The sequence below is a fragment of the Mchenga conophoros genome, linkage group LG3 (genome assembly GCF_057382185.1).
Source record: "Mchenga conophoros isolate Kocher_MC1m ecotype Shallow Benthic linkage group LG3, M_conophoros_male_GT1.1, whole genome shotgun sequence".
NCBI classification, from domain to species: domain Eukaryota; kingdom Metazoa; phylum Chordata; class Actinopteri; order Cichliformes; family Cichlidae; genus Mchenga; species Mchenga conophoros.
This window is the reverse complement of record NC_140528.1, coordinates 34,778,381-34,793,029: the sequence shown is the minus strand read 5'-3', so window position 1 is coordinate 34,793,029 and position 14,649 is coordinate 34,778,381. Positions and strand designations below refer to the sequence as shown.

The 14,649-nt window shown below is 45.3% G+C and overlaps 1 protein-coding gene across 1 annotated transcript; it reads right to left on the bottom strand.

Moving 5' to 3' along the window:
* Positions 1-2,683: 2,683 nt before the first annotated feature.
* Positions 2,684-5,273, bottom strand: LOC146578335 (nuclear factor 7, brain-like). Its single transcript, XM_085258478.1, has one exon. The coding sequence runs from the start codon at positions 5,271-5,273 to the stop codon at positions 3,882-3,884; it is 1,392 nt and encodes a 463-aa protein (XP_085114604.1). The 3' UTR covers positions 2,684-3,881.
* Between the last annotated feature and the right edge of the window lie 9,376 nt (positions 5,274-14,649).

Below are 14,649 nucleotides of genomic sequence, written 5' to 3'. Positions count from 1 at the left end.
CGAGCCCACATTCAGGGTTAATGACTGTGTTCACGCTGTTGTTTCTTAACCTGAAGTTACTGACTCAAGCACCACGAGTTTAGGGAATGACTATGTTAGGGGAGCCTTTTACGTCTGCCTCGGTTCCTTCAGGTAAAGCAATAAACTTCCCCGAAACAGTTTTTCCTGACCATATCCCCCCATCCACACCTTCACCACAAGTTAATGTGGGGCCTGTAACACAGTTAGCAGTACAGTTATCAGTTCAGCCAGCTGCCCTCAGTTCAGCCAGCTGCCCTCAGTTCAGCCAGCTGCCCTCAGTTCAGCCAGCAGCCCTCAGCCCAGCCAGCAGCCCAGCTGCCCTCAGCCCAGCCAGCAGCCCAGCTGCCCTCAGCCCAGCCAGCAGCCCAGCTGCCCTCAGCCCAGCCAGCAGCCCAGCTGCCCTCAGCCCAGCCAGCAGCCCAGCTGCCCTCAGCCCAGCCAGCAGCCCAGCTGCCCTCAGTTCAGCCAGCAGCCCAGCTGCCCTCAGTTCAGCCAGCCACTCCACCACCTGTTACAACTTCGCCACCTGTAGCTCAGTTGCCACCAGTTCAGCAGCCTACCCACTCGTTCATTCAGCCACCATCCTCACTGTCTCATTCTAAGCAGGGAACACACTTCACCACAACATCTGCTGGTTCTCTTAAGCTGGCCATGTCAGAGACAGTTGCTCCCTCTAGGGTCTCCCCAGAGGCTCGGTGTACCCCTAGAGGTCAAGACGCCAGTGCCAGCAGCCTCACCGGAGAACTCACCAGAACAGTCTCAGCTCTCAGCACCCCCTGAGAGTTCAAGTGAGTTCACCCGTCCGCCTCCGTCCTCTGCTGAGTGCATTGGGGAACACTTTCAGCCCTCTGAGGACTGCATCCCACTGTTGCTGCCTGAGTCTAGCCACTGTGCTGCTCAGTCCCAGCCAGTGTCCACACTGGCAGAGGTCTCCGTGCCTGCTGTTTCAGTGTCTGTTTCCACTGGAGGGCCAGAGGGGCCCGTCCAGTCTCAAGCCATGTTAGCTGGTGGTTCAGGTGAACCCAGCCAGCGTCCTGCCTCGTCTGCTGGAGGGCCCGAGTCGCCCGTCCAGCTTCAAGCCGAATCAGCTGGTGGGTCCGAGGAGCCCACCCAGCACCACACCTCATCTGCTGGGGGTCCTGGAGGACCCAGCAAGCACATGCTCACGTCTGCTGACGGTCCGGGGAGGTTTGTTCAGCCACCACCTGGTGAATCATCCCCTGTGACTTCTACACCGTTGCCTGCATCCGCATCACCTCCTGCAGCATCACCGCCTGCTGCATCACCACTGTCAGGTTCCGCAGCCGTCCCGCTGCCGTCAGGTCCAGCCTCTGTGCCTTCATCCACGCCTGGTCCAGCTTCAGCTCCTTCATCCACGCCTGGTCCAGCTTCAGCTCCTTCATCCACGCCTGGTCCAGCTTTAGCTCCGCCTCCGTCTGGTCCGCCTCCGTCTGGTCCGCCTCCGCCTCCGCCTTCGTCTGGTCCTGCCTCGTCTGGTCCTGCCTCGTCTGGTCCTGCCTCGTCTGGTCCTGCCTCGTCTGGTCCTGCGGTTGCCACACCGTCGTCAGAGCTAGCTCGACTGGTTCCGCCTCGCCTCTGCCGGCCGTTTTCCGGGCCTCTAAGTTGGCGTCGTGGCCTTCGGGGACGGCCTCCGGAAAGGGTTCGTCGACCGCCGCTGGCATCGCGGCTGACCTCCGGACCTCTGGACCTCCTCAGTGACCACCACTGCCTTCCAAGTGGTCGGCCTCCTGACTGGTTTTGCCTGCGCCGCCGCCGTTGCCGTGTGCACGGTCGGCCTCCAGAACTGTTTGCCCGTCGCCGCCGTTGCTGTGTGCACGGCCGGCCTCCAGAACTGTCTTGGTCTTAGTGTTGTCGACCCCCTGTACTTTTTTTTTTTTTTTTTTTTTTTTTCCTCCAGACTCTTGAGCTCTGATTTGGTTTTGTTTTTGATCTGTTTTCTTGTGTATTTGGACTCTTGTGGTCCTTGTTTTTTGTTTCGGTGCTGAGTAAATGCTGAGTAAACACTGACAAAGCACTGATTGTATCTCTTCTACTTTATCAACGCAGTATCTAAAAACTTTGCACCATAGTGGTTAAAATCTCATTCTAATAAGAGTTAAAAGCGCATTCGGTTATTAGGTTTATAGGATTATTGAATTATGGTTAACGGTTGGTAGAAATTTTATTTTATTTTTTTTCAAACATTATCTGCCCCCCCCCCCCCCCAACAAATATTTTCTAGACACACCGCTGGATAAATGAAACAAATTGACAAACAGCAGCAGTTTTTGACTCTTCACACATGTTCATTATCTTCTGATGATCCTGGATGGAGACAAACTACAGATAAGTGTGTTCAGCCCAACTAGTTTATCTCATTACAGCAGTTTGATGTTTCCCTTTGAATCCCCCTGAAGATCCTGACAGTGAAGCACGTACATAATACTCCAGCCTTTCAACTCTGAGCTTATTTAGTTCTATTAATACACTGAAATCTCATTTGTGTCATGAAGAAAGTCTTTAACCCTTTAAGACCTACCATAGAACCAAGTCCGCCAGAGCTTATATTATATTTTTACATGCTGTGTAGCCATTTTTGGGAGCATTTCAAGTTGCTATACATCAATACAACCATTATAGCCCAAACTTTAATATGTCTGCATTAGGTGCATAGTAATTACATAAATTGCAAAAAAGTGCAATAAACTACAAAAAAATTGAAAATCGTTTTTGTTTTTTTTTAACATATATTTCTAGTTAGAGAAATTTAAGAGGCTCATCCCTCAAAACTGTAAATACAAAAAAGTTGCACAAAATAGTTTCCCACCACAGGAAATTTATTTTGAGTGTCTTCATAGTTTTATTTTTGAAATACACCAATTTTTATATACTGCAGGAAAAACGAAAATAAATATTATACTGCAAATTTGCAAAAAAGCAGCATATGCATCAAAATAAACTATTTCCAGCAGTGCAATATGAGTCCTAAGCATCCCAGAAACGACACAGAAAGTCATAAACTCAAACATAACTTTTTAAAACACAAGTATAGGCTCATAAGGCCCCGATCGTAAAAAAACTACATTTCCGCAAAATGACGTCACTTCCGGTTTCGGGCAGGTCATGCGGTCATGTGATAGTTCGCGCTGATGGACGTAGGAAGTGTTACAAACAGCTGATCGGATCGGCGAAGCGTGTTTCTGGAATATTATGTTTTTGTTGCTGCAAGTGATTTTTATGCAGTTTTTGCAAAGCTTTATGTGGAAGGAAACCGTGACCTAGGACAAGCTGATGGCATAAGATGTAAGTACAACTCCTCCGGTTTCATATGCAAAAAAAATTATTGCGCTAGCTTACGTGGTTGCAGTGCTACCGGTATTTTAAAATAGTTACGCAAAATGGAGCGTGTCCGCTCCTACCGGTTCTAAAGGGTTAATCAAACAGAATTCAAAGATCAGAAACATTTCATATATGGAGTTAAACATGAATCATTGTTTCAACAACATATTTATTGTTGTCATAAACAGACAAGAAGACAACAACAAACTGCTCCTCCCATTCAACACATGTCAGTCCATATCCCAGCAAACTAAATCATCTCCATTTACACATCAAATAGAAACATGAATCACTTGTAATGATTAGAAACTTGATAGAATTTCAAATCTAGTTTGGGGAGTCATTCAGTGAGAAACAGTGAAATGATTTTCCATGTGAAAAGGTGGACAGCAGAAACAGAAAGAAACAGTGAAACTAAAAGAGAAACAAAGAGCTTTGGAACAACGAGGCAGCAGGAGGACAGCTGCAGTTTAACAGCTTCAACTCACTGACAGGAAACAACATTAGAAACATCATCATCCTCAACTCATCTGCTGCACTGACACTGACACCTTCAACGGACACACCTTCACTGTATCATTAGTGCGAATGTATGGGAACATCCTGTGAGTGAAAGTGTGTGTGAAGGTGTGTATGTGTGTGTTAGTATCAGGATCAGAGAACGACAGCTTTCCTCTGTTCCAGTCCAGATTCACTCTGATCCTCTGGAGCTTCTGCTGGAATGAGAGATGAGTGTGAGGAGGTGATTGTGAGATTTTGTAGTATTTATTATCAAACAACCCTATTCTCCAAATTCCAGACAGTTTGTTTCCCTTTCTCTGCCCAGACTCTGCTAACACACCCAGTACCCACAATGTACTGTCTCCAACATCAACATCCCAGCTGTGAGTCCCTGAGTTAAAGCCCTCAGAGCCCAGGACAGCTCTGTAAAAATCAATCCTCTCTGGATTATCAGGAAGTTGCTGCTTCTCTCCTCCTTCAGTCACACTGGTCAGATCTTCAGACAGGATGAGATATGGATTTGCAGTGTTTGGGTCCAGGATGAGAGGAGTGTAGGAGACCATGTCCTTCATGTTGTTCCAGATGTTGAAGGTCAGGTTGCCCAGGTGTTTGGCCTGGTCTATCAGAGCTCCTGAGGGCAGCTGTGGATCATCCAGCAGGGGGCAGCGCTGGACTCTTTCCACTGCAGCCTTTAAGTTGTGCAGGAATGAGACGTCTTCAGCTCTCAGCTCCTCCTCTGTGGCTCTGACTGTGTCTGAAAGAGCTGCTATCTCTCTGCTCAGAGCCTCCATCTTCTCCTTCATCATCCCACTCTTCTGCTCCTCTTCCTGCCTCAGTGCAGCCAGCCTGGCCTCCTCTTCCTCTGCTAGAAACTGGTGAAGCTTCTTAAACTGCTCCTTAATCTGCCTCTCTGTGTGTCGGGCCTGGACCTTAATGTGTTCTGCTGTTTGATCAAACTTCACTTGAACTTCTTCACAAACCTTTAACTTCTCCTTTAAGGGCTCCAGAGTTTCCTGAAGTACCTCCTTGTGTTGTTGTGCAGCTTCATCGATGGGTCTGAATCTGTGATTGGTGTGTTTTTCTGAGGCACAGCAGACGACACACACTGGCTGCTGATGGTCCAGACAGAAGAGTTTGAGTTTCTCATATTGCAGACTGCAGAGAGCCTCTGAAGCTCTCTGATCTCTCTCCTGTAAGAACGACTCACACAGGTTCTTTAATGCCAGATTTAAAGGTGGATCATCCCTTGAAGATCTTCTCTTACAAACTGGACACTCGTGTGTTGGTCTCTCTCTCCACCATATCTTCAGACAGTCTTTACAGAAGCTGTGGCTACATGACAGAATAACAGGATCTCTGAAGACCTCCTTACAGACCGGACAGCAGAGATCCTCCTCTGATCTGGAAGCCATTGAGTCTGTGAGTGAAGCTGAAAACAGCAGACAGGAAGTACAGTCAGTCCTGGCTCCCCTCCCTCCTCTACCACCTTCACTGAAACTTCCTTTGAGTCGTGTTTTTGCTCAAACTCACATTCAGTGTGTGGAGCGTCAGCAGCTTGAAGCAGCAGTGTTGGAGTTTTCCACTTTTCTCTCCTGTAGCTGGACTCACTCAGAGGAAGCTGCTAGTTTAGTTCTCAGTTATAACAACCAATGTTCCTGTAACTCAGGGTGTGTTTCAGTCCAAAGTTCAGACATCAGCCTGCCAGAAGCTGTAAAAGTTAATGATAAACAGCTTTTATATCATGTCCCTTTCACAGGTCAGTGCATGAAAGCAGTGACGGAGCTGTTTATGGTCTTTTACACTTTTCCAATGAGGAAGCTGCTAGTTTGGTCTGAGCTCAGTCTGATCGTCTGTGCGTCTCTCTTTACTGAGGACGAAGAACTTCCTGTTTCCTGGTTTGTCACATTTGAGTGACGTGAGGGGAGGAGAAAATGTTGCTGTTTGACTTTTAACTAAGGTGTGTTTCAATCCTTCCTGCAGCGCAAAAGCTGTAAAACAGTTTTTGTGTCTTTTCACCTCCACAGGTCACAACATGAAACCTGTTGTGAAGTTTATAAAATAAAGTGTCACTCGGTGGTGCAGCTGTTTGTCAGCTTCTATTTTAGACTTTGTTCTGGTTCTTGTTCAGGTTCCCAGCAGTGGGAGTGTAATGCAGTCACACACACACAGGTGGTGTTCAGGTGGATTCACTTAGTTACAGACAGTGGTGTTATTTCCTGTAACTAAGGGTGTGTTTCACTCCAAAGTTCAGACATTAACCTGCCAGAAGTTGTATAAGTTACTGATAAAGAGCTTTTATCTCATTTCACTTGCAGGTCACAGCATGAAAGCTGTGATGCAGCAGTTTGAGAAAAATTGCTGCTGATATAAAATATTTTTTTGTTCTTTTACAAAATATATAAAAGAGCAGAAAGAAAAGAAATAAGTGTAAAGAGTGCAGCAAAATGCATGTTTTAGTGTGAGTTGGTTCATCTGATCTGGTTGTGTAAAAGTCACTGCATGACACTGAGTGTTACTTTTGTGTTATTGACACTCATCTCTGACTCAGAGAAACGATTTCTCCCCTGTGATGTTCACACAGTGGTGAGTTACATGTGTGTGGAATTTTTCACGTTTTACAGAATAAAGTTTCTCTTACTTTCTTTTTTCTGTTATTTACTAAAAAATCTCTCAAAGAAATAATAAATTCTCCACACGTCTTTGAAGGTTGCATGCAAATATCATGTGATGTAAAAGTCAAATAACTGCTGATGAAAACAAGGCCAGATGTTGAGCAGCTGTATTGCTGCATGACATCAGCCCACAGCAGCAGAGACCGTGGAGCCAACATGTGAGAAACAAAGCAACACGCTGAACATCTGAACCACAGCAGGAAGTGTGACTCTTTGTAGACCTGTGGACAGGAAACACACAGCAGGTCCTGATCAGTAACAGGGTCCAAATACAAACATGTGTTTATCAGCATCTGTAAATATGCGCACACAGAGAGCTCAGCTGGACACACACTTCAGTCCTCCATCAAACACAACACACCTGCACACTGTTTCCACCAGCTGCAGCACAGTCCAGTCTTTACAGTCAGGGAGGGCTTTTAATTTGAAAGGCACCACACAGGAAGTTTCACAGGGCCAGAAGAAGAACCAAAGGATGGTCTGTGATTTTAAGGTTACCACACACAGTCCTCTGAGAGCAGCGTGGCCTCCATCTTTGAAACACACCAAGTAAAACACACAAACTCACTGTTTGATTATTGATTGATTGATTTTCAGAGGTAAGTAATTGAAGTTTATTTATTAAGCTCTTTTCACAGCGGTCACAAAGCGCTTCACACTCTGCTAGGCGACAGGAGGGGAGAAACATACACAAGCCCTCTCACGAAATCTGAGTTAATAAAGGGTTTTATTACAAACATTAAACCAAAAACCGACGGGGCTGTTCAACAGACCACCGGGGAAACAATTAACACACAATGAAAAGAACAGACAAGAATAAAAACTAAGGGTTAACTAAGATAAGCTGGCGGCACACCAAATAAAAGCTAAGGGTTAACTAAGGTGAGCCAGCAAACACAAGACTCTTATAAAACTAAGGTCAGCTGAATATCAGAGGTTACAAACACAGTTCAAATCAAACACAAGACTCTAGTAAAACTAAGGTCAGCTGTATATCAGGTTTAACACAGCAAACAGGTTTAACAAACAATGTTCACATGCAAAGCAGACGAGGAGGCCACTGCATGTTCACTTCAGAGCAGCAGTTCCCCATAGTGTGAAGGCTCTTCAGCCTTTTATACTCCCAGGTGCAGACAATCAGCCAGTCAATTGGTCTTGGAGTGGTCATGGGATCTCCAGGCAGCCAATCGTCCGTGATCACACTGTGATCTGCATAAAAGAAGGCTGGCACAGGACTCCCAGCAGACAACAGAACAAGTCATACTCACAACCGGGAGAGGCTATCAGCTAGCACATTTTCTGATCCTTTTATATGCCGAATCTCCAAATTGTACTCTTGTAGCAGCAAGGCCCATCGCATGAGTCATCGATTGTGGTTAAACATTCGGCCAAGAAATACAAGTGGATTATGATCAGTGTACACTACAACGGGTAATGTGCCAGACCCCAAGTACACATGGAAGTGCTGAAGAGCTAGCAACAGGGCCAATGTCTCCTTTTCAATGACGGAGTAGTTTACCTGATGCTTGTTAAACTTGCGGGAGAAGTAACAAATGGGGTGGTCCAATCCCTGCAAGTCTTCTTGTAACAGTACTGCCCCAGCCCCAACAGCACTGGCATCAACCTCTAATTTGAATGGACGCGTCAAGTCGGGGGCATTTAACATGGGAGTGTGGCATAGGAGGGCTTTTGCACTTTCAAAGGCATCCTGACACTCATCAGACCATAGGAAATCAACCTTAGGGCTTAGCAGGTTGGTCAACGGCTGGACTATGGAGGAGAAGTTTTTACAGAAGTTCCTGTAATGACCCACCATTCCCAGTAATCTGCGCAACTCCCGCCGGGTGGTAGGCGTGGGATACTCCATAATCACTGCAACCTTGGCGTTAAGAGGTCCTGCCACCTTGGCGTTAAGAGGTCGCACCTGCCCGCGTCCCACCTCTCTGCCCAAATAAGTCACTGTGGCCTTAGCAAATTCATATTTAGCTAGATTGAGGGTTAAAGAAGCCTGAGCTAAACGGTAGAATACTTGGCGCAGAGTGTACAAATGGTCCAACCATGTTTTAGTGTATATAACCAGATCATATAGGTTAGCACTACAGTTGGAAAGGCCATAGAGGACCATATTCACCAATCTCTGGAATGTCGCGGGTGCATTACACATCCCAAATGCCATGACAGTGTACTGCAAAAAGGTGTCAGGCGTTACAAAAGCTGAAATGGTAGAAGCACGCTTGGTTAAGGGGACTTGCCAATAGCCTTTGAGAAGGTCTAATTTAGTCACGTATTGGGCCATTCCAATACTGTCCACGCAATCCTCAATTCTAGGGAGTGGGTAAGAGTCAGGGACAGTAACGGCATTTACTTTGCGGAAGTCAGTGATAAAACGAGGTGAACCATCTGGCTTCGCTTCTAGAAAGCATGGTGAGCTCCAGTGGCTCTGACTGGGCTCTGCCAAACCATGTTGTAGCAGGTACTCAGTTTCTTGCTTCATCAACAAACGTTTGGTGGGATTTACGCGATAATGGTGTTGTTTGATGGGCTTTGCATTTTGAACATCAATGTCATGTTTTAGCACTGTAGTCCGTGTTGGCACATCGCCAAATAAACAGGGGTACTCATGGACCAAACTAGTTACGTCTTCTTGTTGCTCGGAAGACAGGTGATCAAGCTGACTCCGGAATGATTTTAACACTTCAGAGTTAAGCAAGCGGGGCTTAGAACAACTGGAGTAGTTCCTTTTTAAACCATCACCCTCGTCTGTGCTTTCTACCTCTGAGTGACTGAAGACAGCCACATGAGCACAGCTCCCAGTGGGTTTTGGTTGGGGTCGGGAGTGGTATAACTTTAACATGTTTATATGGCAAACACGGGTTTTGCGTCTTCGATTTGGTGTGTCGATTATGTAATCAGTTTCTCCTACTCTTTCGCGTACCTCATAAGGCCCCTCATACTTAGCAGAAAGAGATGATCCGGGGACAGGCAAGAGAACAAGTACTTCATCTCCTGTCTGGAATTGTCGTTTGACAGCAGCCTTATCATAAGTGCGTTTCATTTTTCCTTGTGAAACAGTGAGGTGCTGCTTAACCAGAGCATTAGCCTGACTCAAACGCTCACGGAAATCTTGCACATACTTGGTCACTCCCACTCTTGGGCTCCCTTCCTGGATCAAAAGTTCCTCTTTTATTGCTTTAAGTGGCCACGAGACGTGTGGCCAAACACTAGTTCAAAGGGACTGAACCCGAGTGACTCTTGGACGGCTTCGCGAGCAGCAAACAACACAAAGGGAATCCCTTCATCCCAGTCCACTTTGGCCTCTAAGCAATACTTGCGGAGCATGGCTTTTAAGGTTTGATGCCACCGCTCTAAAGCTCCTTGGGATTCTGGGTGATAGGCAGAGGACACAACCTGTTTGATTTGTAGGCTTTTAGCTACTTGCTTGAATAATTTAGACTGAAAGTTAGAACCTTGATCTGTTTGGATGACTTTAGGCAGGCCGAATGTAGAAAAAAACTTAGTAAGGGCTCTCACAACTGACCTTGCTGTAATTTTGTGCAGTGGAATAGCCTCAGGGAAACGTGTAGCTGCACACATAATGGTGAGTAAATATTGGTTTCCTGACTTTGTTCTTGGTAGTGGACCTACGCAGTCTACTATGACGTGATCAAATGGTTGATCGACTACTGGGATGGGACATAATGGTGCAGGGGGTATAACCTGATTTGGTTTACCCACAAGTTGACACACATGGCAACTATGGCAGAAAGCTGCCACATCACATTTCATGCCAGGACAGAAGAAGTGTTTTAATAGTAACTGATACGTTTTTGTGATGCCTATGTCACCGTCCTGGGTCTCCTGACCCAGCGTTTTTAGTTCTTTGTGATTTTTGTATTATTGTACTTGTGTGTGATTTATTCTATGGCTTCTAGTTTTGATCCCTTGCCCTTCATGTCTCTCTGTGTCCCCTCTGTTCTGTGTAATTGTGTGTCTTTGCATGTTTGAGTTTCTTGTTTTCTGTCACTCTGCATTGTGCATTATGTTCTCATGGTTGGTCTTTTGTTACCCTCTCTAGTCTAGTCTCTTGTGTTCCCAGCTGAGTATTTCCCTGTGTATTTTGGTTCTTAGACCTCTGCCTTATGGTTTATGTCTCTGTATTTCTTAGTTGCTGTCTCCACTGTGTCAAGTTCGCGTCTCTGTGTGATACTTCCTGTTTTACTTTGATGGTCCGTGTCTCATGTGAATGCTTCCTGCTTTGCTTGTCTCGTCAGTCCTGATTTCTCCCAGCTGTGCCCTCCTTCTGTGTCTCATTCCCCTCGTTACTTCCCAGTGTATTTAAACCCTGTGTTTCTCTGAGTCAGTGTCGCGTCGTTCCTCATGCTGTGTGGATCTACTTGTGTCTCTCTGTGAGTTTTCTAAGTTCCCAGTTTAGATTAGTTTGTATGTTTTTTCCCTGCCAGCAAATAAAGCTGAGTTTTGAGTTCACCTCCCTGAGTCTGTGAGTCCTGCATTTTGGGTCCAACTCCTGCCTGCCGCACAGCGATTCATGACAGCCTAAATGTCCCGACCACTGGCTTTCACAAGCAAGCGCCAGGATCTTTGACCGATACAGCGTGGGTATGACAATCTGCTTAACCTTACTCCAGTCCACACTCCTAGCACCCAATGGAAACCATTGACGCATTAGCACACCTTGTTCTATGAAATAGGCTTGTTGGTCAATCTTAGCTTGCTGGGCAGTTACCACATGCTTAAAACATTGCTGCAACGATTCATCAGCCAACTGGGCCGCCGACAGATTTTCTCTGGTTAAAGGCAGTGGTATTTCTTTTACAGATGGACCAGGCTCCTCAGGGTTTACCAAGTCTGGGGAAGACAAAACATTGTTTTCGTCAGGTAACGCAGCACCCTCCTCAGAAAATGAGGTCATTAACACAGAATCAGCGAGGGTAACGTCGCCATCTTTACGGGCTTGGGCACGAGTAACCACACAGGCTGGGTACAGCTTTGGGGTCACAGAAATATCTGGGGCATCAGAACTGAGGGGCTTATCCAGCACCTCCAGACTACGACGCACTAATCCGCCCGGAATATCATTTCCTAGCAACATGGCCACCCCCTCTATGGGTAAGGTTGGACATACTGCGGCAGGGAAAAATCCCGTAACGAGCTCTGATTTGATATAGACCTGGTGAATGGGTCTGGGAGCATAACTCATCTCTGTTCAATGCAGCACAGCGTTAAATCCGCATGCACTGTCTGCTGAGAAAGGTAAAGCACTAGAAAGTATTAAGGTCTGAGACCCTCCAGTGTCTCTCAATATGCGCACAGATTTTAGATCAGTGGATTTATCAGTTAGTGATACAAAACCATCAAAGATAAATGGGTCAAAACAAGGGTCTGGCACCTTACCACCACAATCAAGCATCTCAGGATGGGACGCCGCTTTCACAAAGGCAACACCTTTGGGTTGCTGAGAATTCACGGTTTTGCGTTTCAGGGCCAAACAGTCCGCAATGACATGTCCCGGTTTATGACAGTAGAAACAATCTCGACTTTCTTTAGAGCCTAAGGGTTTAACAGTGCGAGCCTGTTGCGCGGCACTAAACTGTGACTTCTCTTTAACCTGAAAAGAGGACTTATGGGTGAACACATACTCATCTGCGAGAACTCCTGCAGTCGCTAAAGTGGTTACTTTCTGCTCATTCAGGTATAACACTATACTCTCTGGAAGACACTTTTTAAAGTCTTCCAGCAACATCAATTCACGCAATGAATCATAATCACTGGCTTTTGCCGCAGAGCACCACTTGTCAAAGAGGATACCTTTTTCCCTGGCAAACTCCACATACGTTTGGGAGGGAAGTTTCCTCTGTAGCCGAAATTTCTGCCTGTATGCTTCTGGAACCAATTCATATGCTTGCAACACAGCTGATTTAACACAAGAATACTCCAAACTGTCTTTTAAGGGAAGCGCAGCTACCACCTCTTGGGCTTTTCCAGTCAGTTTACACTGTAATAAAAGGGGCCAGATCTCACTGTGCCACTGCAAAGCACCAGCAATGCACTCAAATCCTGCAAAATAAGAATCCACTTCAGCCTCTTTAAAAACAGGCACTAAAGAAATGCACTTACTAATGTCATAAGGAGTAGTAGACACGGGGGCAGAACCTGGTCCATCAGCAGAGACAGATGAGGCTCGTGGCTGAGACTCCAGCTCCAGCTTACGCAGCCTCACTGTTTTATCTGCCTCTATTTCCAGCTTTCTGATCTCAAGCTCTAATTGAGCTCGCCTGACTTGAGCCTTCTCCTCGGCCTCCAACTGGAGTCGTGCTGGGCCCCGTCCCGTGAACTTCCAGAGGAAAGGGGATCATAGCGAGGGAGCGTGCGCGGTGTCTTCCCCCGCTCATCTCCCACACTGTCATGACCCGTACCATCTTTATGGTAAAACGCCTCAAATGAGAAAGTTTGACTAGGCTCACCAGAGACCACAGGCACTCCAGGCAGATCAGGGACTTGCATTAGACCAGCCTCCACCAACTCGTGTACTACCCACGCTTTCAGGTCACTCTTACGGAGTGTTTTAGAGACCTGTAGCTTAAGGTGTTCTGCAATTTGCAGCAATTTGCATTTGCAGCAGCTCTCAAGGAGCACAACAGATGGAGCTTTTAAAAAATCCTCTAAACAAAATGGAGCCGACATGGCGCTCAAAACAGGGAAAAGGGCAGAAGAGAAAAAAACAAAATGGAGCATAACACACGTTCTCTCTTTCACAAATGGGAATTCTCCTTATGGGGAAAAGGACATCCCGGACGAGCCCCCACTTATAATAATTGAATTAAATGTTTCGCATTAGAAAGCCTGTAACAGAAACATTTGAACTGCTTTTTAAAGAATCCACAGAGTCGACTAAACATAGTTGTGGAGGCAGACTATTCCACAGCCTTGGTGCCACAGACTGAAAGGCTCTGTCACACTTAGTCTTTAGTCGTGTCATGTCCACCATTACTTGCTCGAAACTGGAAGTGATGTCATTTTCGCGGAAATGTAGTTTTTTTTTTACCATCAGGGCCTATACTGGTGTTTTTAAAAGTTATCTTTGACTTTATGACTTTCTGTGTCGTTTCTGGGATGCTTAGGACTCATATTGCACTGCTGGAAATAGCTTATTTTGATGCATATGCTGCTTTTTTGCAAATTTGCACTATAATATTTATTTTTGTTTTTCCTGCAGTATATAAAAATTGGTGTATTTCAAAAATAAAACTATGAAGACACTCAAAATAAATTTCCTGTGGTGGGAAACTATTTTGTGCAACTTTTTTGTATTTGCAGTTTTGAGAGATAAGCTTCTTAAACTTCTCTAACTAGAAATATATGTTAAAAAAGCAAAAACGATTTTCAATTTTTTTGTAGTTTATTGCACTTTTTTGCAATTCATGTAATTACTATTCACTTAATACATACATATTATTAAAATCTGGGCTATAATTGTTGTATTGATGTATAGCAACTTGAAATGCTCCCAAAAATGGCACTACAGCATGTAAAAATATAATATAAGCTCTGGCGGACTTGGGCTACATCCACACGTACACAGGTTTTTTTTGAAAACTGAGATTTTCTGTTTTCGTTTTAAAAAATAATCCCGTCCACATGTAAAGGCAGAAATGAAGGAAAACGCTGCTAGGAACATGCCAAAGCATTTTTAAAAATCTCCGTTTTCAGTGACTAAAAACGCGGTTCTATGGTAGGTCTTAAAGGGTTAAGAGTTAGTTTTTTCTCTTCTGCTTATTTAAGGTTTTTTTTTTTGTAGTGCTTTCATGATTGCCCTGGTTAACCTGTGGTTAACATCACAGTGGTATAAACTGTGAGTAATGCCTTAAGTTAAAGTCTGCAAACATACAGGTGAACAGAAAATATTCAAGAGAACTTTGTGAGACCTCAGGCATCCAGTTTTACTCTGAGACAACGTTCAACCTTCATGTCTGAGCAGGAACATTGGAATTTGACCTTTTACTGTCATTGATAAAAAGTTATATATTAAACACAATTGTAGTACAAAGCATAACTGCAACATGTGTATAAAATACTTCCCAGCACCAGTTTAACTAAA

What these genes read in the sequence shown, in the direction of transcription:
- LOC146578335 (XM_085258478.1), bottom strand. Translation starts at nt 5,273, where the DNA reads ATGGCTTCCAGATCAGAGGAGGATCTCTGCTGTCCGGTCTGTAAGGAG.